The sequence below is a fragment of the Sarcophilus harrisii genome, chromosome 1 (assembly GCF_902635505.1).
Source record: "Sarcophilus harrisii chromosome 1, mSarHar1.11, whole genome shotgun sequence".
Classification (NCBI taxonomy): Eukaryota; Metazoa; Chordata; class Mammalia; order Dasyuromorphia; family Dasyuridae; genus Sarcophilus; species Sarcophilus harrisii.
In genome coordinates this window covers 403,356,618-403,381,382 of record NC_045426.1, presented here as the reverse complement: position 1 = coordinate 403,381,382, position 24,765 = coordinate 403,356,618, and the positions used below count along the sequence as shown (strand labels likewise).

Sequence of the window (24,765 nt, the reverse complement as noted above, 5' to 3'; positions counted from 1 at the left end):
GGTGGAAAACATTTGCCTTCTAGTATAACCATCTGACTAGTTTTATTGCTAGTGGGATTTAATAGCCAATGAAACTTTGTAAATTTAGGAGGAATAAGAAATGACCTAGATAGAGGTCATGCTGGAAGCTCATAGAAGAAAAGTTGTGGGAGAAGTATTCCTGAGTCACAAGGGAAGGAGGCTTAAATGCTTCAGAAGAAAGACTGAATGGTTGAAATATCTGGCCAGTGGAATATAGCTGAAATAACCAGACATATCAAGAAACAAGGAGAGGATCTATTTTCTAAAGGGGTGAGAGAAGTAAAGGTGTTGAAACTTGGAGATAGTAGCTTTTGGGTTTAGATAAGAGTCATTCCTAGTTTCAGATTGCAGGAACCAAAGAGCCTTGCTTTAGGTGACAGTAAAATATGTCTACGCTTCAGAGCAATGGAAAGTCATTTCCTGATTAGGGTTAGAGTTTGTGGACACAGGCAATGTGGAAGAATATGGGAAAAGCAAATCTAGAAGTCAGTGAAGAACAGCTTTGATCAAACAATTTCAGGGCCATCACAGAGGTGATATCAACTTAAATTAAAAGCAGCAGAGAATGGTATATGTCTTTTGGTATAGAGGACAGATTGCTGGTCCCAGAATAAGGAAGATCCGAGTTCAAATGTGACTTTAGACACTAAGTTGTGTGCCTCTGGACAAAATTACTTTTCCTCTGTTTGCCTCAGTGCTCTATCCACTGCGTCACCTAGTACATAATAGGGCTTGTAAAAATATTGGCTTATTATTAAGAAGAGTATAATTTTAACTTGAAATAGACCAAATAACCCAAAGATTAAAACTATGAAATTAGCCAATCTAATAACTTTATGAAATTAAATAACAAGATTATATACCACTTTCTAGTCATATAGCATGACTCCAAAATATTATAATACCATGGGAAAAAAAAGTTCTTATGCTACAAACAGCAGAGTATATATTGTATTATTAACATAATTTCTGGGGCAGCTAGGTAGCACAGTGAATAGAGGACCAGCCCTGAAGTCAGGAGGACCTGAGTTCAAATCTGGTCTCAGACATTTAACCCAATTGCCTCAGTAGCAAAATAATAATAATATAATAATAATAATTTTATTTGGGACCAAAAAAGATGAAAGGGAATAATTGGGAAGATATAACTTTAAGATTTGAGTGATAACAGTAGATATATACTGTATACATAACCATAGATAGTACGTCAATGTAATGTTTAAAGAAGTCAGAAGATTTAAAACCTATTCCAGCTTTAAAGCCTTTGTGAAATTTCCTACTCTTTGGAACACATAGACTAGCTACCAACCTGAACTCTCAGTGCCAAGAGGCTCTATTGTGGGAAGATTTGCAAAAAGGCTTTAAAAATTGTTCAATCTAAACATAAGGTGATTTATTGCATCTTACTCCTATCATTTATTGAAACCTTAGATCAGTTTCATCATACTCACAATAATCTTCTAGACTTGTCTAATGGGGATAAAAGGATGGTGCTGGTCTAGCCACAGATTAAGAAGAGATGGAAAAAGTAAAGGGACTAAATAGAAGCCCAACTTTGTGTTGGAGGAAAAAGCAGAGAGTCCTTACATGGCCATGATCTTTGACCCCTCCCCCCTCACTTCTACTTTCCTCAATCTAACATTACCATGGGTACAGAAGATTCATGGTTCACTACTCTCTTTTACTATTACCATGGATAACTAAGAATTGAATGTAGTATAAAGGAAACAATTCTGAAGAATCAACTTTTAGATGCAAAAAACAAAATGAGATTGAAGTCCCAAGACAAAAAGCTACAGGTGGTTGGAGGAGATGTTATTTTTATGTCTTTTAAATAAAATGGAAGGTTCTCAGGCATTAAATAAAATAACAAAAGCCTGTCCCAGTACACTTTGCATATTTGTAGAGGCTAAGAAGGAAAACTTCTTTACTTAACTCAGCAAGAATCAGTGAGATTCAAAAATGAATGATCTTTTCTGGGAAACCTAAGCAGCTGCTGGGAAACTGATGAACAAAACCCAATGCAAGGCTACTGAAACAATTCCAGAAACAAATCCTGGCCAAGTCCTCAATGTCACCACCTGGTTCCCTCAAATGACCTAAAAATTTCAAAAGAACGTCTAATAATCCAGGGCCTAAAAATGTAAAATGAAGTGGAACTAGTAAAGATGAGATCAGGTTGATTTTTCCTTCATTTGAAAATAGAAAGTATTTTCTTTGATCATTCCAACTTCTGTGGTGCCAGCAATGTTATTAATTTGATCTTGTTCTTCTTCTAGTATATAAGACAATCTCAAAATGGACAGGAATAGAAAAAATCTAATCAAGATTTTTTGGATGAGCAAGAAAAAGATAAATGATTAAATACCACATTACCAGACAATTCAGATGGGCAAGCTTTTGTTACTTTTTATTAAAAGCAGATAAAAGGTTTTCTCCCTCCAACCCACCATGTCTAATTTATCTCAACATTACCATTCACAAATTACTTAGTTGTTAACAAGAGCAAGATTATAAATAAGATTCAGTAATCTAGAATGCTAAGATTAAAATTATATAGAGTAAGGGTTTGAGTGTGTGTGTGAGAGAGAGAAAGAGAGATAGACAAAAGGGAGAAAGAAGGAGGTAGGAAGGAAAGAAAGGAGAGAGAGAGAGAGAGAGAGAGAGAGAGAGAAAGAGAGACAGACACAGAGAATATGTGTGCATGTATGTGTATAGACAGACCAACCAAACATTTATTTTACTATCACACTGGCAAATATCACAAGGAAGGTGTAGTCTTATATCCCAATACTAAAGTTAGAAATAACTTCTAGTGAAATTCACTTTATTACATTTGGAACACTCATGCATCATTTGGAGGCACTAAAGCTTGTTATTCAAGTGACCAGAGAGGGAGGTAAATGGTTTGCAATCTTAGCTACAAAGTGAATGTCAGGTTTGGATTTTGACTAATAGCTGTATATTCTACTTTTGGTGCACAGACTGCAGGCTCAGAATTGATTGCCCCTTGTCACTCATCTTCACCCCATTTGCTGCACAATAAGCATGTCTGCTGCCTTTTCTTTTCCAACAACTACTGGTTGTTGTATGTAATGCTTTTCTTTTCTCTGGCCTGGAGCACACCCAAACCCCTTTATCTCTTTATAGAATTCCTCACCCCCCATTTAAAAGCATTTCTTCAGGCATTTCAATAACTCTAATAAGAGGCATCTGCCTTTAAGTTTCTCATGGGTTCCCCTACAGATCACAGCACTTATTACAAAGACAGGACCTCCAGTATGAGATGAGCAATAGATTTTAAAATTTATTTATATCTTTAAAAATTTATTATATATTTAAATTTCCATTAATTAAGGTTAATTTCTCATTTGTCTATTTTGTATCTATAAGCTGAAGCCACCTGCCAGAAGCTGGGGAACATTTTCCCTTGACTTAGAATAATAAAATTTTAAATTGCTTAATTTATAAGAAATGTAATTTTCTGATAAGGAAAATGCCATCAAGTCTGACTTCACAAAACATACAATCTCTTAGAAGTGTACAGGATGACACAGGAATTCCCCACCAGAAGGGCTTTCTTGGGAGTGTTCTTTAAGATGGTTGTCACAACTATAACTTTTCTAAAATTTCCCTTTGCTGGCAGGGAGTCCCAGTAGGAAAAGATACTGTCTTGACTGCTCTAAACATTCTGGCAATTTTAATGACAATCCCCTTCTCAAAAACACAAGCATTCATACAACTATGGGGAAACAACAAAAAACTGCTTATCCCAAAATCCTCTGGAAACCTAATCTTCATTAAGGCAGCTCCAAGGCAGCTCATACTGCTTTTGGACAACTCTAATTAGCAGGTGGTTTTTCCTTGGCCTGAATACTCCACTCTTTCATCTGTTCTCATTTTTCTTCTGGTGTCCATAGATTAAATCTAATAGGAAGATCAAATCTAATAATCAAATATTATGGACATGAAAAGGAACTTTGAGGCCATAAAGTCCAAAGTTTTCATTTTATAGATGAGAAAACTCAGCTCAGAGAGGTTAAATGTCTTTCCCTGGGTCAAACAGCCAGTAAATGTACAAGCAAGATTCAGACTCGAGTCTTCCTGCCTCCAAGTGTTTCTTCTGTTGGACCATTTGACTGATTCTGTACAGCAGCTATCATGTCCTTCTCTTCTCTAGGCTAAACACTCCTATTATGAAATTAACTTGTAAATTGGGAACAACAACCTAAGTCTTTCTTCCCATATTAAGTTAGTTTTCCCCAAAATATTATTGTGACCATCCTTGAGACCTGGACACTCCAGGGACTAAAGACTTCCTCTTTGCCAAATACAAAAAAGCCACAAAAATTCCAGGTGCTCTCTCTAATGCCTGCCTAATGGAAACTGATGGGCAACTAAGGGAAGGAAAACTTCATTTAGTTGAATCAACTCTCTAGGTGTCCCTAATATGAATCCTTGTTGGCTATCCTCCTATTATGGCTGGGTAAATCTCCTTCTGTTAAATGCTGAATGAGCTGAAAGTTGTCACTTTGTTCTAAAACCAAACAAAACACTACGTAAGGACTGACCAGAGTTAACTCAAGTCCCTTCACTCTTCTAGCTGTTTTATGAGTAAGTCCCATATTAGCAAAATCTTCCCAAATTGTGGGAAAATGGAACTGAAAACAATAGCCCGCTTATTATTTTATAAAAGCAAAGAGATTCTATTATCTTGTCATACTGGACACTATGCTTCTCTTAATGTAGCCTCAAAAGTAAATTAACTTTTTTGGCAACTATCTATGACATTGTTTCTCCAATGAGAGTGTGAGATCTTTGAGAGAAGGGATTGCTTTTTCTATTTTCTATTTTTAATCCCTAGGGTTTGGGGATAAGCCCTGTGCTTGGCATATAAGAAGCATGAAATAAATATTCATTCATTCATTCATTGGTGGCTCATAGGGAAAGTTTGCATTCTACTAAAATTCAAAGGTTTCACTTTATTTTGTTTTGAACAGGTTGTTACCTTGCTATATTTCATCCATCTTGTGCTAAATAGTGAAATATATTTCCTGAACTCAAGTGTAAAATTTTATATTTATCTTGATTCAGAAAAATACTCTAGCCTGTTTAAATCTTGGAGATCAATACCCAATGCCTTTAAGTTACCAATGAACTATTAATGAATATTCTTTGGGTCCTGAAAATACATATGCTTCTAATTGCATTGTTGTCTAGCCCAACATTGTTCCATCTTTTTTACAAGTTAAGTACTAGAGATATAACAGAGTATCTGGCACACAATATGTTTGATGTTCAGTTTTTCAGTCTTGTCTGATTTGTCATAATTCCATTTGTGTTTTGTGTGTGCATTGTTTTTTTTTTTTTTGGGGGGGGGGCAAGGATAATGAAATGGTTTGACATTTCCTTTTCCAGCTCATTTTACAGATGAGGAACTGAGAAAAAAAGGGTTAAATAACTTGCTTGCCTAGGTCACATTGCTAATGTCTATGGTGGGATTTGAACTCAGATAAATGAGTCTTTCTCTATGTCCTGCACTCTATTCCATTGTAAAACCTAGCTGTCCCAACATGTAAATGATAACCATGTAGTAAGTGCTTGTTGACTGACTCTTAAGGGAAATCATTATTTCTTCTTTGTACTTAACAATGAATTATTGAATCAGGACCAAGATTTTCCCCCTTTTATACTTCCTCATCCAATAATCAACCAGCATGGGAAATCCTGTTCAAGACTAAAGATCTAATCAAAAGATAGTAACAGAAATTCTAACTTTGGGCTAATGGGAAGATGCCTGCCCATTGGGTTTACTCAGGAAAAATGTGGATTCTCCAGGTGATATGGAAATTGATAGATCTCTTTCATCAAGACTTGGATAATTCCAGTCACAGAACCCTCCTCCCCCACCCCATCCCAAACTCTCAATGTAACATAGCCTATCTCCACCTCCACCTTCAGGTCCAATGGGAGTTTTTTGTCACTCCCAGGAATACTTGCCAAGAGCATATAAACTGTGAGCCCTCCATAAAAATCTCTGGCATTTGGGGACCTCTTTTTATGAATAAACCTACTAGCTTTATTAAAAGAATAATTAAATTATCCAGAATCTATGTGTCTTGAATTTTTTCAGTGTCATACTCTATCATTCTCTAGGCTAAATATCTTTTCCAGCTTGGTGTCATCTACAAATTTGGGCAGCATGCCATCTATGTATTTATTTAAGTCATTGATAAGAATGGTTAAGTAGCACAGGGAACACAAACCATTGAAACATTTCACAAGAGTCTACACAGGATCACAGGCTGGGCTGAAAGGAAGCATGAAATACACCCATCTACATCAACTTCCTAATTTTGCACAAAAGGAATTAAGACTCAGTGAGGTTGTTACTTGCCCATGGTCATACAGCGTAGTAAGTGGCAAACAGGATTCAAATTGATGCAGAATTGAGTGCCCTTTCCACTGCTTTGCCTTCAAGTTGCCAATGAACTATTAATGAATATTCTTTGGGTCCTGCCAACCATTTCCATATGCTTCTAATTGCATTCTTATCTTGGCCAACATTGTTCCATTACTTCCCCAGAATAACATAAAAGTCTATGTCAGTGCTTTGCTAACATCTAGGTAAACTATAACTATGGCAGTTTCTTGACTGACAAGTCTTGCAACCTTCTCAAAAAAAGGAAATGGGATTACTCTGGCATGCCCAGTTCTTGATGAAACCATGCTTCATTAGCCAGTGACAGTAATTTGCATACAAATTCAGGAAATACAAACATAGGAAACCATATCAGAGAAGCATATAGCCAAAAGGTTTAAATTTGTGAGCCCATTTGAGAAATTTAAAAATAACAACACAGCAATTAAAAAAAACAACAACAAAAACCCTTAATCCTCAACTTGACTAATACAAGGTAGGTGTGGTTCTTAATTGTTTTACCTATAAATTTACGATTCTTTGATTTCTATTTTTTTTTTAAAACCAAGTATTTACTGTTAAGTATGAACACTACAACCAGGAGAAAAAAGATCTTTGCTTCAGCATTTTGCAATCTAATCAAACCCTGACAACTCAGAGGCTGGAAAATCAAGCAGCTACTGGTAAACAAATTTGTATTAAAACAAAGTTTTATTTCACCATCTACAAATCCTGTATTTTACAATGCAGCTGACCAGCACATCAAATACTATTTTCCCAATGACCCAAAACACACACTTGAATATGAATTTCATTTTACTGCTTTCCAATAGATGGACTACAGAGATATAGACTACAGAGAATATTAATACATATTTTTATTTATATCATCTCTCTCTCTATATATATATAATTTATAAGACTAGATACAGTTTTTAAAATAGGGCATTCTTTGATTAATTTCTTAGTTTGTTAAAATTAGTATATTTCTGTAACTAAAGGCATAATGTTTATTGCAGATGAAGACCCTATCCATTAAAAGCATCTGACATACTTGATGTGGGCCAAATGGATCCATGTAAGGAAAAAAGAGAATGGGAAGAGAGAAAGGCAGAGAAAAGTAATAAATAGAAGGGAGAGGAAAAGAAATGGAATGAGTAGAGAGATAGACAATAGAAAAACACAGAAAGGAATCCCCCTGAATATTCTGTCTTATTTTAGACAGGAAAGAGATGGTATAATTCAGAGCAAATATTCATTCAGTCAATCAAGGGACATCTGGGGTCCTTCCATCCACACTGCAACTGAGCTAACTTTTAAGCATTGTTACCCATATTAGAGTGAGTTCCTAAAATTTCTATCTCCACTGCTTAGCACAAATCTTGCCACATAATAAGCATCTAAAACAGGCATTTTTATCCAACTTCATTCACTCATCAAAAGACAGGTGTATGTTTTTCCTGTATGCCACATCATTATAAAGGTGTGAAAGAAATAGGAAACAAAGAAACATAGACTGAGGTGGACGATAGATGGGTAGGTATCTCTCTGTAACATTCTTTTAGTATAGGACTAAACTATGCAAAACAAAATACATTTATTGTTCTTCATTCATTTCTGATTCTTTATTTTCTTGGCAGAGATACTAGAATGATTTGTCATTTCTTTTTCCAGCTCATTTTACAGATGAGCAAATGAGGCAAACAAGAAACTTGTGGCTTGCCTAGAACGCCACAACTAGTAAATATCTGAGGCCAGATTTGAACTTAGAAGATGAATCAATCTGACTTTAGGCTCAGCACTCTCATATGCCAAATCCTTAAATATAAAAAAGGGCAAGAAAAAGAAATTATGAACCACACCAGAAAAAGAAATCAAGAGCATAAAATGAGAAATCCAAAAGAAAAACAAAGAGAAGAAAAGATAAATGAAGAGGATGTATTTGAAAGAATGCAGAATAGAGTAACTCTGATAAAAACACAGTAACAGAGTTGAAAATGGGTAATACGAGATAGAAGTGATAAAATATGTGATGAAAATCCCAATATACTAAAAACAATTTTAGCCATATTTGAGTAATTTAAAAATGCAAACTACTTGCAAAAAAAAAAAAAAGCAACACACACACCCTTAATTAATTAATTAAGAATAGGGCATTCTCCATTGCTGGGATTTGAACAAGGTAGGCAAAAAAAAAAAAAAAAAAAAAAAAAAAATCTCTGTCAACTTCTATTAGGAGAAAAGACAGAAGAGAGAATGAAGGTAGAGAAAGAAAGGAATGAGCATTATACAGAAACCTCCTCTCATAACTCTTCCCACACACCTGGAGCATATTTTAATTGTATCTCACCCTGCCTTATGGATCACACTGTCAGATTTAGAGCTGGAGGATGTTTCTGAATCCAACCAATTAATTTTGCAGGTAAAAAAACTGAGGCACAGAGAAGATTCATAAGTGGGACTTGAATCCAGGGCTTCTAGATTCTATATCCAGTATAGAATTCTTCCCAATCTAGAACTCCTCTCTCTCCATCTAGACTCATTCACACGCTCTTAGCTTATTCTTTCTCAATTGGATATACTCCATGTGAAAATTCTTCCATTCCAGCAATAAGAATACCAATGTTATTATTATTTTTTTTATAAATAGGAAGAATAAAAATACTTTAAATCAATATTGGAAAAGTTTTCCTTAGAAAACCACACATTAACATTTTTTGTCTTTAGTTTTTTTTTTTTTAATTAATTAATTTACAAAGCATATGCATGGGTAATTTTCCCAACACTGACCCTTGTAAAATCTTTTGCTCCAAATTTTCCCCTCTTTCCCCAATCCCCCTCCCCTAGCTGGCAGGTAGTCCAATACATGTTAAATATGATGAAATGCATGTTAAATCCAATATATGCATACATATTTATACAATTATCTTGTGCACACACACACAAAAAAATCAGATCAAGAAGGAAGGAAAAGAAAAAATTGAAATAGTTCTTTGAGTCCTATCTGACTCTTTATGACTCCATTTGGGGTTTCCTTGGCAAAGATACAGGAATAGTGTGACATTTTCTCCTCCAACCCATTTCACAAGTGAAGAAACTGAGGCACACAGGGTTAAATGACTTAGCCAAAGTGACACAGCTAAATAACATTATAAATAAATGAATTGAATATTCTACTGAATTTTCATTTATCTTGTTAAATATTTCTTAATCATATTTTAATTGTGTTCTGGCCATGCACACTTCTACTTTTCCAGGGAGAAAAAGGAGTTGTTGAGCAGGCATCAGTAAGCCTTAGTATATTTTCTGTCTTTCATCTATCTTTGTAGTTTTGTAGTATCAACACTGCAGGATCATCCGAGAACTGGCTACTGGAAACATGAGGGAGTTCTTTATCCGAAGGAAGGGAGCAATGGAACAAACGAAACCATACCCCAAACAGTTGGTAGCTGAGCTAATTTCTGTAATAGTCTGGGTGAGGAAGCCATTGGCACTTAACTCTATGGGGCTCCAAATGCTAGTGTAGCTAAAATAAGGCAAACCTGCATTTTCTAGCCTCATATATCCTTGGTTTTAAATTATATGCTCTGTCCAGGAGGAACTGGTCCACATTTTTCAACTGGTCTACTTTTCCACTGTCTGTCTTTAATGATATCATGGTGAAAGCACATTTAATTAGCTTTTTTGCTTCCATTTTACATCACTTCACTTTTAAATTTCCTCAAACTAATTAGGACAACAGCTTTGCTATATGAGTTAAAAAGATGGTTCCTGAAAGATGTGCTTTAAAAAAAAAATCAAAACAACCAACTTTTGCTTACAAAAAAAAAAAAAACAAAAAACCAAAGAAATGTTTGCCTTCCTTCACAAACACCCCCCTGGAGTCCCCACTATAGAGAATTCTATGGTAATGAAAGCTTTATGTAAATAAACTTTTTTTTTTTTTTTAAACCTTTGGGTATCAGGGAAAATAAATATAACTAAAGACTGACTGTCTCTAACAAGGAGCCAAATAGTATCTGGGGGAATAAACAGGCAACATTCCAAAGCACCTGGGTAAACTTACCTAAATTTTTGCACTGTAAAAATAAATTTGTCCTTTTGTAAATTTCACGTGGCAACTCTTTTCCATTTTATTTATGAATTCTTACTTGGCCATCACTCTGCCCAAAAGGACCATTTCTTGGAACCCTGATAACTCTGAAGTGCCAGAGAGCCACATAAAATAAAAGAATGAACTAGAGGATTCCAACACAAGTAAACATAAGAAATCTAAAGAGGAGCGGGATAAGCATGAAGAATACTTAACCTTTAAAGGCAGGTTCAAGTTTCAAGACAGTTTCAGGATATACTATTGGACTTTAAAAAAAAATTACACCAGTCACCTGACTATTGGTTTCTAAAATTTAAAAGTCAATTGAAATTAAATCTAACTTCATTTAAAACTGCATTCCTAACATATGTTGACATAGTTAAGATAGTTTGCAAATCAGAATACTTTGGCATCAGAGATAAACCTACATTGGAAAAATATTGCTATTGTGAAGACAAATGAATATAAACTTAGCTATGATGGAATAGTTTCTTTAAAACACACACACACACACACACACACACACACACACACACACACAGAATTTTCCTTTCTTTTTTCTTTTGATAAGGTCAAAAAAGTAAGTGGAATTAACATTAAGTGACATGATGGTAATGATTCATTGTGACAGAATTAAATGCCAGCTGAAGTAATAAGTAAGACAAGTACAAGACATGGGGTCAGAAACCTGAGCTTGAGTTCCTGTCTTACTATTTATTAGTTGCTTGAATTTAAAATAGACTTCTTGGAACCTTAGTTTCCTCATCCATAAAATGGGGATAATAATATACCTCATTTAAATTGTTTTTCAAAGCTCAAATTATATAATGCTTTTTTCTTTCAATGACCCCCAAATGTAAGTATTGTCATTATTTCTACTATTTATTTGTTACTATTAAAAACAACTCAGTAAACATTGGAAGGGCAGTTTTTGTAAAAGACACTGTACTTGTCCATCAGGATGAAAAAAAAATGGTATTGCCTTTGACAACTTTGCATTCTAATAAAGGATTTAAAAACTATCCAGAAAGCATTATAATCTATGGTAGAGCATGATGAAGTCAAAGGAGAGATTCAGAGAAGGATTCAGGGAAAAGCTGAGAAGAGAGACAGTATTTTCATTGTAGGAGAATCAGGAAAGGTTTCATGCAGGACACAGTACTTGAGCAGAAGTCTGAAAGCTAAGAAGAATTTCAATAGACAGATATTCAAAAAATGTATTCCAGGCACCAAGGACACAGCCTACACAAAAATATGGTGGTAGGAGATGACAATTTGTGGAACAACTAATAGTGCATTTTGGCTAAACTATAGAGTAGGTAAAGGTATATATTAGGCAAGTATGGTTAGATTGGATCCCATGCTAAAACCATAAGGAGACCTTCCTTTCCTGATTCCCCCAAGTGCTAGTGCCCTGTCTCATAAAATTGTATTTTTTTTCTTGACATATTTGTGCATCTTATTTCCTTAGATAGAAATTAGTTCCGTGAAAACAGGGACTATTTCATTTTTGTCGCAGTTCTCCCCAGTGCCTAGTATAATTCTTGGCACAAAGTTGGTCTGTTAAATGAGGAATCTTTAATTAATTTTCCATTGTCTCTCTTTACCATCTATTCTGAAGGTATTTATTCAATTACTTTCCCCCAACTTGCTCTAGTCAGCAATCACAGAACATGATAGAAGGGAGCTTAAAGATTACTCAGTCTAACATCTTCTTTTTATAGCTAAGCCAAATCAAACATAGAGAGATTCAGTATCTTATCCAAAATTACCAACATATATAGCAGACCTTTTTAGACTATGACTCCACTGTCCTTTCCAATTCTCCCTTATTTCTGACCCTATGTGTCCTTGTCTCATGGTGTCCCCTAGAAGTTAGATGAAGAACTGTCTACCAATTTCTTCCTCATTTTCTAGAGAGTTGTTGCAGTCATTTCAGTGATGTTTGATTTTTCACCACTTCAATTAGGATTTTCTTGGCAAAGACAATGGAGTGGTTTGCCATTTCCTTCTTTAGTTCATTTTACAGATGAGAAACTGAGGCAAATAGCATTAAGTGCTTTGCCCTGAGTCACACAGCTACTAAGTATACGAGACTACATTTAAACTTAGGAAGATGAATCTTCCTCATTCCAGGAGTGACAACAGAGGGCTTTTAAAATGTGGGGGGATTTGGGTACAAATTCTGCCTTTAACCTATACTAAGTTGGGGAATACAAGCCATTTAATGACTAAGTATTGCAAATAATTCTCCAAGAATAAAAATTTCAGAAAAGTTGATGATTTGTATTGCTAAAGGTAGTTTCCAAATTGGGGCCTTGATTTAAAAAAAAAAATCAAACTTCCCTTAATTACTATCCCTTGGTGACAGTTATAAAGCAGCCATGCTCTTAGAGCTCATTTTCCTTGCTAGTAATTTTTCATACACACACTCTACAATGAGCTTCTTTTTTTCTCTCACTACCTCCCTTGTCAGTTGCTTTTTCCATTTCTACTCTTCAAAGAAACCCCTCTAGCCAGGCTTGATAAACATGAATGTTGCTAAGAATATTGATATTTCTGGTTACAAGAAAAATAAAAGGCAAAGTTTTGAAGTGAAATTAGAAATAATGAGGAACCAGTGCCATAATCTCTGAAACTCTTGAAAGTTTATAGAAATACCCTTAGGCATCTCCTCAAAAGTTTCCATCTACTTCCCTATTTTTCTCTGAAATTGCTTTTATTCTCTCTCATGTCTCAGCTTTAAGACAAAGCTTTTTTAAAACCTTCTGAAATTTTTTGAAGGATCACAGATTTAGAATAAAAGATCACTAGTTTAAAATTTTGTTCAATTGCTAATATTTTGATATTTTCTACTTTTTTTATTGCAAATGCAAAGTATTTCCCAGATTTATTATGTAGACAAGCTTGCTATTATTCATCTGGTAATATTACTAGCAAACATGATATTTTCTTTAAAGGAAAAATATCTTCTGAGTACTTAACAAGTGTGATTTTAAAATGAAATTTAGAACACAACCCATTTCAAAATTGGGAGGATACTGGTTGTTATTTAATTTACTTGGTTCCAAAGCTTATATTTCTGAAAATATTTTGTAAGATCTTGGGATTTAAGAGCTAAAAATAACCACATATATCACCCAGTGCAACCATCTCCCCTTTTCCTACAAATGAGAAAACTGGGCTTTAGATTCTTTAGCGTAAATGGGAATAACAACATATTTGTAGTGTTTATTTCACGATGTTATGTGAGGGTCAAACAGATAATATATGTAAAGCATTGTGATAAAAGCTTAAAGTGTAATATGAATGTCAGCTCTCATTATCAAAATCATTTTCTCATTTTACAGATGAGGAAACCAGTCCAGAGGTCACATGGTCCCTAGGAAAATAATGGCCAGGTCTTGTTCTCTTTTCCAAATGGTTTCTCCTAATGTTACTATGTCAGCCCAAATCTGCACAAATTTTACAACCTACTTTAGGATCTCTTAATCCTGAAATGTTATCTCATACTATAATGCAACAGATCCTTTCATGAGGCAGGAAAAATTTCCATTCCTCACAATTATCAAAGTCTGAAATCACAGGAAGTGACACAGTAAGGCAGTTAGCCTCTGTTTTGTCTGTTACTCATTCTTGGCATTCTAAAACTTCACTAAATTTGATTTTTATTTTGAAAAGGAACTTATTCATACCCTATTCTCCTAGGAAGGGGGAAAATTCCATAGAAAAGCATTTTTCCTGGAAAACGGCAATTGAAAGTAATGTCAAACCTATATCCTTTCCTCTCCCTTAGCAATATAAATCCTAAACTACTACCATGTGAAAAATCTGTAAGACTATTTCCCTCCAAAAGAAACCAAAAAAATTGAATTAAATTAAAATGTAAAATCTTTCTTTGATTAACACAAAGCAACTATTAAGCCTTCTATATAAAGACTCAGAAAAACATGAACATAGAATTTGTCATGTGCTAAATAATATATTAAATAGCAGTCTCCCTTTGCTGCTCTAATAGGTTTATGGGAAAAATATAAAAAATAAATACTAAGTTGGCAAGTTAATATCACTAAACTTCTCTACATTTTCTTAGATGCCTGCCTTTATACTTTTAATACTAGTCTGCATTTGACTGAAAAGCTATTTGGTGTGATAAAATCTGGAGGCAATCATGATTTCAACCACATGACTAAGATTCAAACTCTTATTTAAAAAAAAAATCATCACAACAACTTAGAGTGGCAATCTAGGGACAGAAAGAATAGCTAACTCCTTGTATACTAGTATACTCTCTATTTCTGTTTTATATGGTAAACTTCAATTCCTGTTCCCCCAGACCCATCACTTCTCAAAAAAGTATATATTAGTCATGTTTGAATGAAGACAACTGGAAGAGATCTACCAATAACCCTGGTCTCTTATAAGATTCCGTGTAAGGATGAGAAAGTGATAAGAACTGAAGTAAACCAAATCAGATAATCCATTCATAATCTACAACTCAAAGACAATCACTCTCTTAATCTACTTTCACAAACTATACTTCAACAAGATCCAAATTTGCTCCTAGAAAGGTTTTTTGACCCAGTTACAAATGTATGTAAGAAATATTGGGGCTACAAAAATCTTACCTCCTTTACATGTGTGTGGAAAGAAACAGACATGTCTAACAGGATCTTGCGCTGCTCAACCCGACGAACAAAATCTTGAATCCGGTCTTCAAGTTGATGGGCTGCTTGATAGATCTCTTCTGGGTCACATTCTCCAGTCTGAGCTAACTGCTCAGCTGCTTCTAGTAATTTATCAGCATTGGTGTATGTGTTCTGCGTAAGAAAGCATGTGAAAAAAAAAAGTAAATAAAAACAAACTAATAAGAGCAGGAGTCAGAGGACAAGAAGAGTATACAGAAGAGCATCTGAATAGTCAAGTTTTGATATTTCTGTAATTCTAATAGAAAAGAAATACTGGAAACATTAAAGTAGTAAGTCACTAAAGTAATTCATCAATAACTTCTTCATTATTGTAACATTAAGTAGCTAAGTATCTGATCCTATGGCAAAGTCCTTCCATATTGAGCAGTACAAAAGAATCCACTGGCTTAGCTTTAAGTTCCCTTAAAAAAACCAAAGAATAAAATGCCTCCTTGCAACTGTACAGCTGGCTATTAATATATAGAAAGGAACAATAAGTATCTACTTCACTTTTTTCCCCTTCCAGTTTCATTAACAGTATAAAGTGCTTCTTTTTGGGTGGTACATGTATGTTTATGGTAATTGCCAAGGTGCTGATGAGAGAGTTAAGTTCCCAAAAGATATCCGTTCCTATGTTTCTCATGTATGTATTTTAAGTTTTAGTGAACTTTTCCTTTCTTTGTGGCTGAACAGTTATAACAACAATATTACTATTTTCCCTCATTTTTTGAAGAGCTAAAAATTAAGTTTTAAAACACTTGAATTTCACTTTAAAAACCTATTCCATGTGACTATTAAGAAACTGGAAATTTGTTATCAGATCTTTTATATTAAATAACCACAAAGAGGGCCTCTTACTGGTGAAGTAAAATAATAGTGTGAGTGTCCACTGGGAGGAGCAGTTGAGACAGGATTTTGAAACCAATGAGTTGGTTAAGGAGACACAAAGTTTAACAGAGTGCAGATTTAGAGACTGCAGGCAAATTAAGAAGTTAATTCTAATTGGGAAGCAAAGAGAACAGAAGCAAAGTTGAAATCAAGATTTGTTTTTGTTTGTTTTCTATTCTTATATTCAGAAAGAGTATCTTAGAGCAGAATTAGTCAAGTAATACTTTAGCACAAATGTGGACAATACTAGGGAAAAGAGCCAAGCAAAAAGGGAAGTGCAAATATGCATTATCCTCTTTAGCTACACTAAAAGAAATAAGGTTGCACATTCACATTGAAGTTACAAGTTTCCTCGGGATTCTCCCCTTCTCCAGGCTGCCCGCTTCCCTCTAATTAACAAAGAATGATGAGAGTGTGTTAGCATTCATTTTGCATCAATGTTCTAGTGGCTATCTGGCATCACAAGAAGCGCTAATAAAATGATACTATTGAAGATAAAGACAGCAGTATCTGTGATGATTCTTTGAAGTTATGTCTTGTAGGTACACAAGAAATGTTTCATTGTATAAGATTTAAAAGCACAAGACAAGGTTACATGAACTTTGAATAAAATGTAACAGACTTGTTAACAGTCATACTAGTGGGGTAATAGCTGAAGAGCTAGTCAGTGTCAAGGACTCCTAAGGTTCATGAAAGATGTGAGATGTATTTAACTTTGGGACCCTTAACCTCTTGGTGCACCAGACAACTCTCTTAAGGCAGGGCTTATGCCATGGCTGCCTTTGGTAGAATAATATTTGCACAACACAAAATATGTGGGATTGCAAAGGAATCACTGAAACAGTTATCAACATTTTTTTTTTAAATAATAGATCACAGGTTAAAAGCTCCTGCTCTAAGGATATACAGAGAAAGTGCTAACTTGGAATAATAAAGGGAGTTTACTCACAGACACCTCCCTAAATTTATCAAACTATAGCTCCACTGCAAAATGAACACTAATTATTCTACAGCACAGAGCAGATTAGCAACTTGACTAATTCTCAAACATTTGGAATAATATGTTATCCATATATAATTGTTATTAAGGCTGCTCTGAGAGGCAAGTTATCCCCATCTTAATTCCAATATACACCACACCAGAGACATCTCTTTATTTCTTATGAGTTTGGTGACTAGAAGTCTCATGGTAAACTTTGAAAAAAGAAAAACAAACTAAGGTATTAATACCAATGGGCAGTAACAACTCAAGTGTTTCTCTCATCCATACCAGCCAGCAAGGTATTTTAACATATTTTAAAGGGTCAACCACACAATAGGGGTGTATTGTAGGCTTTCACATATCACTATGAAGCTGTTGGCCCACAACCCAACAATTAACAAGTAGTTCTGCAATATATTCATTACAGTGCCAGGTGCTGCAGATACAAAGACTCTATAGTCCAGTAACTTTGGCTTCCTTGGTGTTTCAAAGTCAGTCAAATCAGTCGGTAAACAAGTATTTATTAAATACCTGCTGTGTGCCAGAAAAAGACAGGTAGGTGGTGAATGGATAGAATGCTGGGCCAGGAGTTAGGAAGACTTATCTTTCTAAGTTGAAATTGTTTCAGACATTTACTAGTTGCATTGGCTCTGGGCAAGCCCCTTAACCCTCTGTACCTCAGTTTCTCATCTATCAAACCAATCCAGTATCTTTGCCAAGAAAACTCCAAATGGGGCCAAAAAGAGTCAGATATGACTGAAAGAACTGAGCAATATACAAAATACTGGGGATAAAAAAAAAAAAAAAGGCACCTGTGCTCTCAAGGAGTTTACCATCTAAAGTTGCAGTGATTCTCAAAGTATGGTCTAGAGAATCCTGGGGATCTCTGAAACCCTTTTAGAAGGTCTACAAATGAAAAAGTAGTTTTTTATTTCCAATATGGTAAATGTCTATAAATATAATCCAGATAAACAAAAACATTGAGTATCAGCTGAGGAGAGATCGTCAATAATTTTTGATAGGATAAAGATACTGAAAACAAATGTTTGTGAACCACTGATCTAAAGGGAAAGTCAATATGCAAACAACAATGTACAAACAAGACACAGACAGGTAAGTTGGAGATAATCAAGAGAGAGAAGATGCTAAGAGAGGAGGACCATAAGAGGGTCTCCCTGAAAATGGGTTAAAGGTAACTTAAATGAAGCCAAAAGGCAGAGAGAAGGAAGGAAGTTGTAGAATGAGGGACAGCCAAGAAGACTACTCAGAGCTGGGACACATTGTCTTGTTCAAAGAATAGCAAGGAGGCCAGTGCCCCTGGATTGCAGAGCATGTGGCAGAGCCTAAGGTGTATGAAGATAATTTGGAGGTCATATTTTTCACACCAGGGCTTATTCTGAATCTTTGAAGTTTGGCTTTGATAAAGCATTTTGTGCTTTTTCCTTCTCTTCCTCTTACTACGCTGGTAAATTTTCCCTGGCCTCACCTTTACCTCCTGACTCCCATCAAGGCTCAGCTATCTCTTCTTCTGCAAGAAATCACATTTATTTTATTTTTAATTTATGGAATAAAACAAATATTTCTATAGGAGTATAGTAAAAATAATTGCATACGACACCACCATATCTATTATGTACTATCTGCTATTCCCTTTAAATATATAACAAGTTATTGTGCAAATTTATTTTTTTTCCCCTTTTGTTCCCTCTCCTGTGATGGAATACTACTATGCTATGAGAATGATAAGCTGTTTATTGTTTTCTTTCTCTTTGTTTCCTTTTGATCTGATTTTTCTTGTGCAGAATGATAACTGTGGAAATACGTAGGAGAAGAATTGCACATGTTTAATATATATTGAAATACTTGCCATCTAAGGGAGAGAGAAGGAAGGGAGAAAAAATTTGGAGCACAAGGTTTTGTAAGGATGAATGTTGAAAACTATGCATATATTTTGAAAATAAAAAGCTAAAAAAAAAAGGCTCAATGATCCTAGGGGGGGGAAAAAAATCTTTCCAAGTAGTGCCACCCTCTGAGAGTACTGCTAATTTAAGTCTGTACATGTCTTGTTTGACTTGGTTGTTTGCATTTTGTCTCCCCCATTAATCCCCTTAAAAAAAAAAAAAAAAAGACTGGTTTTGCACTTCTTTCTAAGCTCAGCATTTAGCACAGTGCTTGGCACATATATATGTGTTTAATCAATATTTACTGACTGACTGGAGGATGGATGGAAGCAGGGAAGAGACTTGAGGCAGAGGGAATAATCAGAAGGCTTCTGAAATAATCTGAGCAGGAGGTAAAGAAGGCCTGAACTAGGGCTATGATTATGTGAATGGAGAGGAAATAGATGTGAAAGATGTATAAATCATGAGATTATTAAGGCATGTGCTTTGAACTATTTTCAAATCCTGGTGATGGATTTAGAAGACTAATTCATTCCCATTCTCTTGCCTGATGTGTGCTGTGAACAATGATATACATTTGCAAGATGACTGATTTCAGACTTGAACTGTATTTAGGTGGAAAAGGAGTTCAAAGCCGTGGAAAAAGCACATGTTCTGGGTGATGGTATGCAGCAAAGCTAACTATATATTTTGGTCAGGACTTAGAATTCCAGCCTTCTGACTCAGTCCAGGGCTGCTTCTTATAAGGGAGACTCTACCTGAATAGTTTTTGAGTATCAGCTGACATTCATTAGTCAGCTTGACAGGCAGACAGGCAGTTGAAGTCATGAACAAAGAAAATCTCTTGACTTATTACAATCTTGTCAAAATCCATTCCAACTCCACTGAATTCCTATGGCTCCTGGATTCTCACTTTTGGTCTCTTCCTTTCTTAGCATTTTTCACTGGTAGTTTCTACCAATGTTATTATGAACTACTCCTTCACAAAGATTACATAGCTTAGCACTTGGAAGAGACAGATTCAGCTACATGACAACACCTTTTGCAAATGAAGAATCCTTCTGTAATCACATTATTTTAAGAATTAGTTTGGAATTTACACAGTGCAACTGACCCTGGAGTTAGGAGAACCTCAGTAAGAATATTTACTACCTGTGTGATCCTGGGCAAGTCACTTAACCCCAATTGCACCCACCCCTCTTCACCTAAAGGAAATTACATAGTGACAGCAACACTGCAAAATAAAACAACCTTGAAAGGCTTCTAGGATCTGGATCAATTCACTAGACCCCCATGATTTTCAAGAAAACTCTTAATGAAACACACCTCCTTTCATTGTAGGGCGCAGAGAATAAGACATTTTTAGATATAGTTAAGGTATTGATTTGTTTTGCTTTTTTATATTATTATATGCTACAACTGAGAGCTTTGATTTGGGATGGTGATCAGAGGAGGTTGGAGTTGAAAAGTGGTGATAGAGATAAGAAAAGATAAGGAAAAAAAGAATACCTATGAAACAGTTTTAACACACTTTAAAGAATCAAACAGTATCTGAGAAGTTTTATTCAGAATCCTCTTTTCTTGTTCTTCTCTGCATACCAAAATGTTTATGTTTAAATTGATAATAAAACCAAATATTTAAAAAATTAAAAATAAATTGAGTTCTTACATAGAATTTTTTTTTAAGCAGAGAAGGATTCATTTGGTATAATTCAGAAATAAAGGATTAAATGACAAAAGCCAAGATTGATTTTTGGCTTTTTTGCAATCTGAAGTGATTTCTGATTTGTCTTTCTAGTATACTATAACAAGGGGTGGCCAATCAGAACTCAGTGGTGAGCATAGGAAGCATTTAATCTTGTTAGACTATTACATATTATCAAGCTTCTATTTTGCTGCTTGATTGATTTGTTTGCTTTTTAAAAGAAAATATCCAAAAGCTTTTGTTTTTTGGAGGGTAATCGGGAAAAATATAGAAATTGATTAACATAAAAAATGATAGGAAATGTCAAATTAACTTGAAGATTAAATGGGAGATCACAGTGACCCAGGTATTGTCACTAAAAACTACCATAGAAAAAAAGAGGAAATGGCAGTATATTTGAAGTCAAAAGACCTAGATCCTGCTTCTGCCTCTTTTTAGATGTGTAAGATTAAGGCAAGACATATCACTTTTTTGTGCTTCAGTTTTCCTGGCTACTCCATGAGAATAATAATATGCATACTACTTATGAATATTCACAGAATTTTTGTGAGAAAAAGACTCCTAAACTGCAAAGCATCATATCAATTTATACTAATATTATCATTGCCACTAACCTATATTCCCCTTCCTGATACCTTCTTAAAAGGCCTCATTCCTTTTAAAATTTGGCTTCAAACTTTTCTTGATCCGCCCCCCCCCTCACCCTCCCCATAAGACCTCTCCTGATTCCTCCCACAGCTGGCACATCCCATCTCCTCAAGTTACCCTGTAGACATTTTGCAGATAGTTTTAAAAGTACATATGCTTCTCTTCTCTTGATTGAATGAAGCTCCTCATGGGTAAGGATTGTTTCATCTTTGTCTCTGTGTTTCTACCTAATAGCATTTTATAAATACTAATATAGACCACCAATCACTAGAAAACAAGATTTAATTCCATGGTTCATCTTTCAACACAATAAATGAATTTTACCTAGATTTTCCAGTACTTAGATATAAAGATACACATTTTTATTTCTACAAAGACTAAGATTGCTTCTTTCTCACTATCTTCTTGCCACCTACTCATCAAGAGTACACTTACAATAACCAAAATCTCTCCATTCCTAAGGCTTCCAAACTAAGTGTCCTAAATTTCATTCTTGGTTTTCCAGTAATATCTGACTTTACATCCATATCTCCATAAATTCCTAGACCAAAATATCTCTCACTAGTTATTACTTCTCTATATTACAATATAAATCCCTTGAAAATAGAGATTGTCTTGCTTTTGTATTTTTATCCCTTGACCTTAACATAGCACTTGGCACATGAGTACTTAATAATTTTTCTTCATTCATCTATTCAGTCAAATAACTGTTCAACCTCTTCACCCTGGAACATCCCTCCACCCCTGGACTATTCCACATTGTCAATGAGATTGAACTTTATGATTGGCTGACTCCTCACAGAATCTCCACTTTAAAGAGGCAAGTCTAAAGATATCTTCATCCTTCTTGAGGCTACATTGCTGACTTATCTCCAGAAGATTTTCTCTACCATTCTCCCCACAGTTGGTGTCTTTTCCAACTTCTACTTCCTTAGAACTCCTTTTTAAGTGTGTGTAGCTTTCCCTATTAGAATGTTAATTTTTTGAAGGCAGAGACTGAGACTGATGGTTTTTATGTTTCAATTTGTATTCCTAGTACTTAGCACAGTGTCTGGCTCACAGTAAGAGTTTAATAAATGCTTGTTGATGGTTTTAGACTTGCACTTTTTATTGATCCTACCCTGACCAGATGATCCGGCTTTCAGCTTGAGAGGATCTAAATTATCCCACAGTGTCAATGAAGTATCAACAAAGATAACTTCCCCAAATCCAAAGTAATAGTGAAGTATAAAATGAAATGGAAACTGCAAAGGATGAATATAATGAACTCCTTTCACTTTTCTTTTTGTCTTGATCATAAAGTATTTCTATATTTACATACATATCTACATATCAGATTCAGAGACAAAAGCACTCACTCTTATTTTTTGAGGCAGACCCTTCCACCAAACCTCTTACCTAACTTCCTCAATTATCTCTTCTCTCCAATTTCTTCAATCTCCCACTTTCTGTTAGTATCTTCACTTCGAACTTTAAGAATATGTGGATCCTGGAGCAGCTAGATGATGCAGTAGATAGAGCACCAGACCTGAAGTCAGGACTGGGTCAAAACTGGTTTCAGATACTTAACACATCTTGGCTGTGTGACCCTTGGCAAGTTATTTAACCCCAATGGCCTCAAAAAAAAAATTATGTGGATCCTGTTTCTTTTGAAAAAAATTTAACTTAATCTTTGTTGCACCATCTAAATATTTATTTTGTTTTGTTGGGGAACAAGGGGTTGAAATGAGAGTTCAGATTCCATTCAATTCCAAGTGTGGAAAATTCTTTAAGCCTTGGTTTCCTAATATGGGACACTGAGAAGTCATCTGCATCATGTTATAGCTAAAGAAGGGCCTCAATGGAGAATGCTGCCTCTCTGGCTATTAGTCTATTCTTCTCTCTCCTTTCACTATTAAAATTCTTAAATGAAAAGTGCCTACACACACACACACACACACACACACACACACACACACACACATTTCCAACCAATTCCAATGAATTTTCAAATGGTTTACTGGTACTATTTGTTTTTATATCATAGTTTTTTTTTTCACCCTTCTTCCGAGATTTAACCCTCCATTGTGACAAAGAAAAGCAATTAAACAAAAACATTTCTCTATGAGGGCATCTGACTGTATGTGTGTACATACACACACACATACATACACACATTTACATGCATGTGAGTATGTATTTGTTCATCTGTATGTGTAGTCTACATTAAGTCTCTACCCTCTTTGTCATGAAGGAGGGATATTTCATTATCTCCTGTCTGAGAATTTCATTAGTTTTCAATTTTCCTTATAAAGTTATTTTTCATTATTTTGTAGTAGTCATTGTGTATTTTACTTTCTCAGTTCTGCTCTTGGTTCTGCTTAATAAGTTAAGTCTCTGAATTCTTCATTTTTCATTTATTACTAAACAATAATATTCTAACACATTCATAAGCCATAGTTTTTTCAATTATCATTCTCCAATCAATCAGCACTATTTTGTTTCCAGTTTTTTGCTAAAACAGAGTTGCCATGAATATTTTTGCATGGATTGAATTTGTATTTTTGTCCCACTTGCTTAAACAAAGCAATTTCCTTATTCTGAACATTCATGAAACAGGAATCCCTATTTTAAAGTTTGTACTTTTAAAAGAGTATTTTAAATTCAACACATTAGTTTCAACCTATTAGTTTTGCTTATCTGTATCTCCTTCTGAATTTCCTGTTCTATATTTTTTTTAAGTGATACAGTGATCCCTTTTTTTAAAAAGTGGAATGGGGTTATTACTAATGCTGTTATAAATATTTTTGTAAACATGCGTCCTTTCCTTCTTTCTTTGATATCTTTTGGGTCTATGCCTGGTAGTGCCACTGACTTTTTAACTAGCTTCCTTCACTTCCCATCTACTATTGAAGTTATACCATCAGCCTCTACACTGCCATCATCGACTTCCTCAGCATTTATTATCCTTGATTTTTTTTTTTTTTGCAGTATTTGACACTGTACGAATCATTTCCTTTTTCCATGACATAGTCTTAGTTTTCTCCTAATGTCTCTGAACACTCCTACATATCCACTTTATCCTGCCATCTTTCCCAACATCAGTTCCCTGCTCTAGGCTTTACTCTATTTACATTATCTCCTTGAAGAACTTAACTACTTTTTTGGCTTCAACTGGTATCTCTAGGTTGTTGACTTCTGAGTTTTTTCCCAGTGTTAGATAAACTGAGCTTCTCTATGATAATTAACAGACACCTTTTAAGTATTTAAAGGTAAATGCTTCTCTCTGGGTCTTCACACAGATTTGTACTTAAATTAGGTTGGTTGGTTTTTCAAGTTATTTCTAACACAGTTTCTCAAATAGTCACTTAGGGTTAAAATGAAATCTGGGCTACACCATGTGCATCTGTTCAAATATCTGAAAATAGATGAATGAAAT

At 34.9% G+C, this 24,765-nt stretch overlaps 1 protein-coding gene across 6 annotated transcripts in view; it reads right to left on the bottom strand.

Annotated features, from left to right (window-relative positions):
* The window catches only part of TRIO (trio Rho guanine nucleotide exchange factor), a 276,800-nt gene that overhangs the window by 176,752 nt on the left and 75,283 nt on the right, over positions 1–24,765 (bottom strand). For all 6 annotated transcript variants that reach the window (XM_031946133.1, XM_031946134.1, XM_031946135.1 and 3 more), the window contains one exon: positions 15,164–15,355. In XM_031946133.1, coding sequence (XP_031801993.1) covers positions 15,164–15,355 — 192 coding nt within the window. The remainder of the gene's footprint in view (positions 1–15,163; positions 15,356–24,765) is intronic.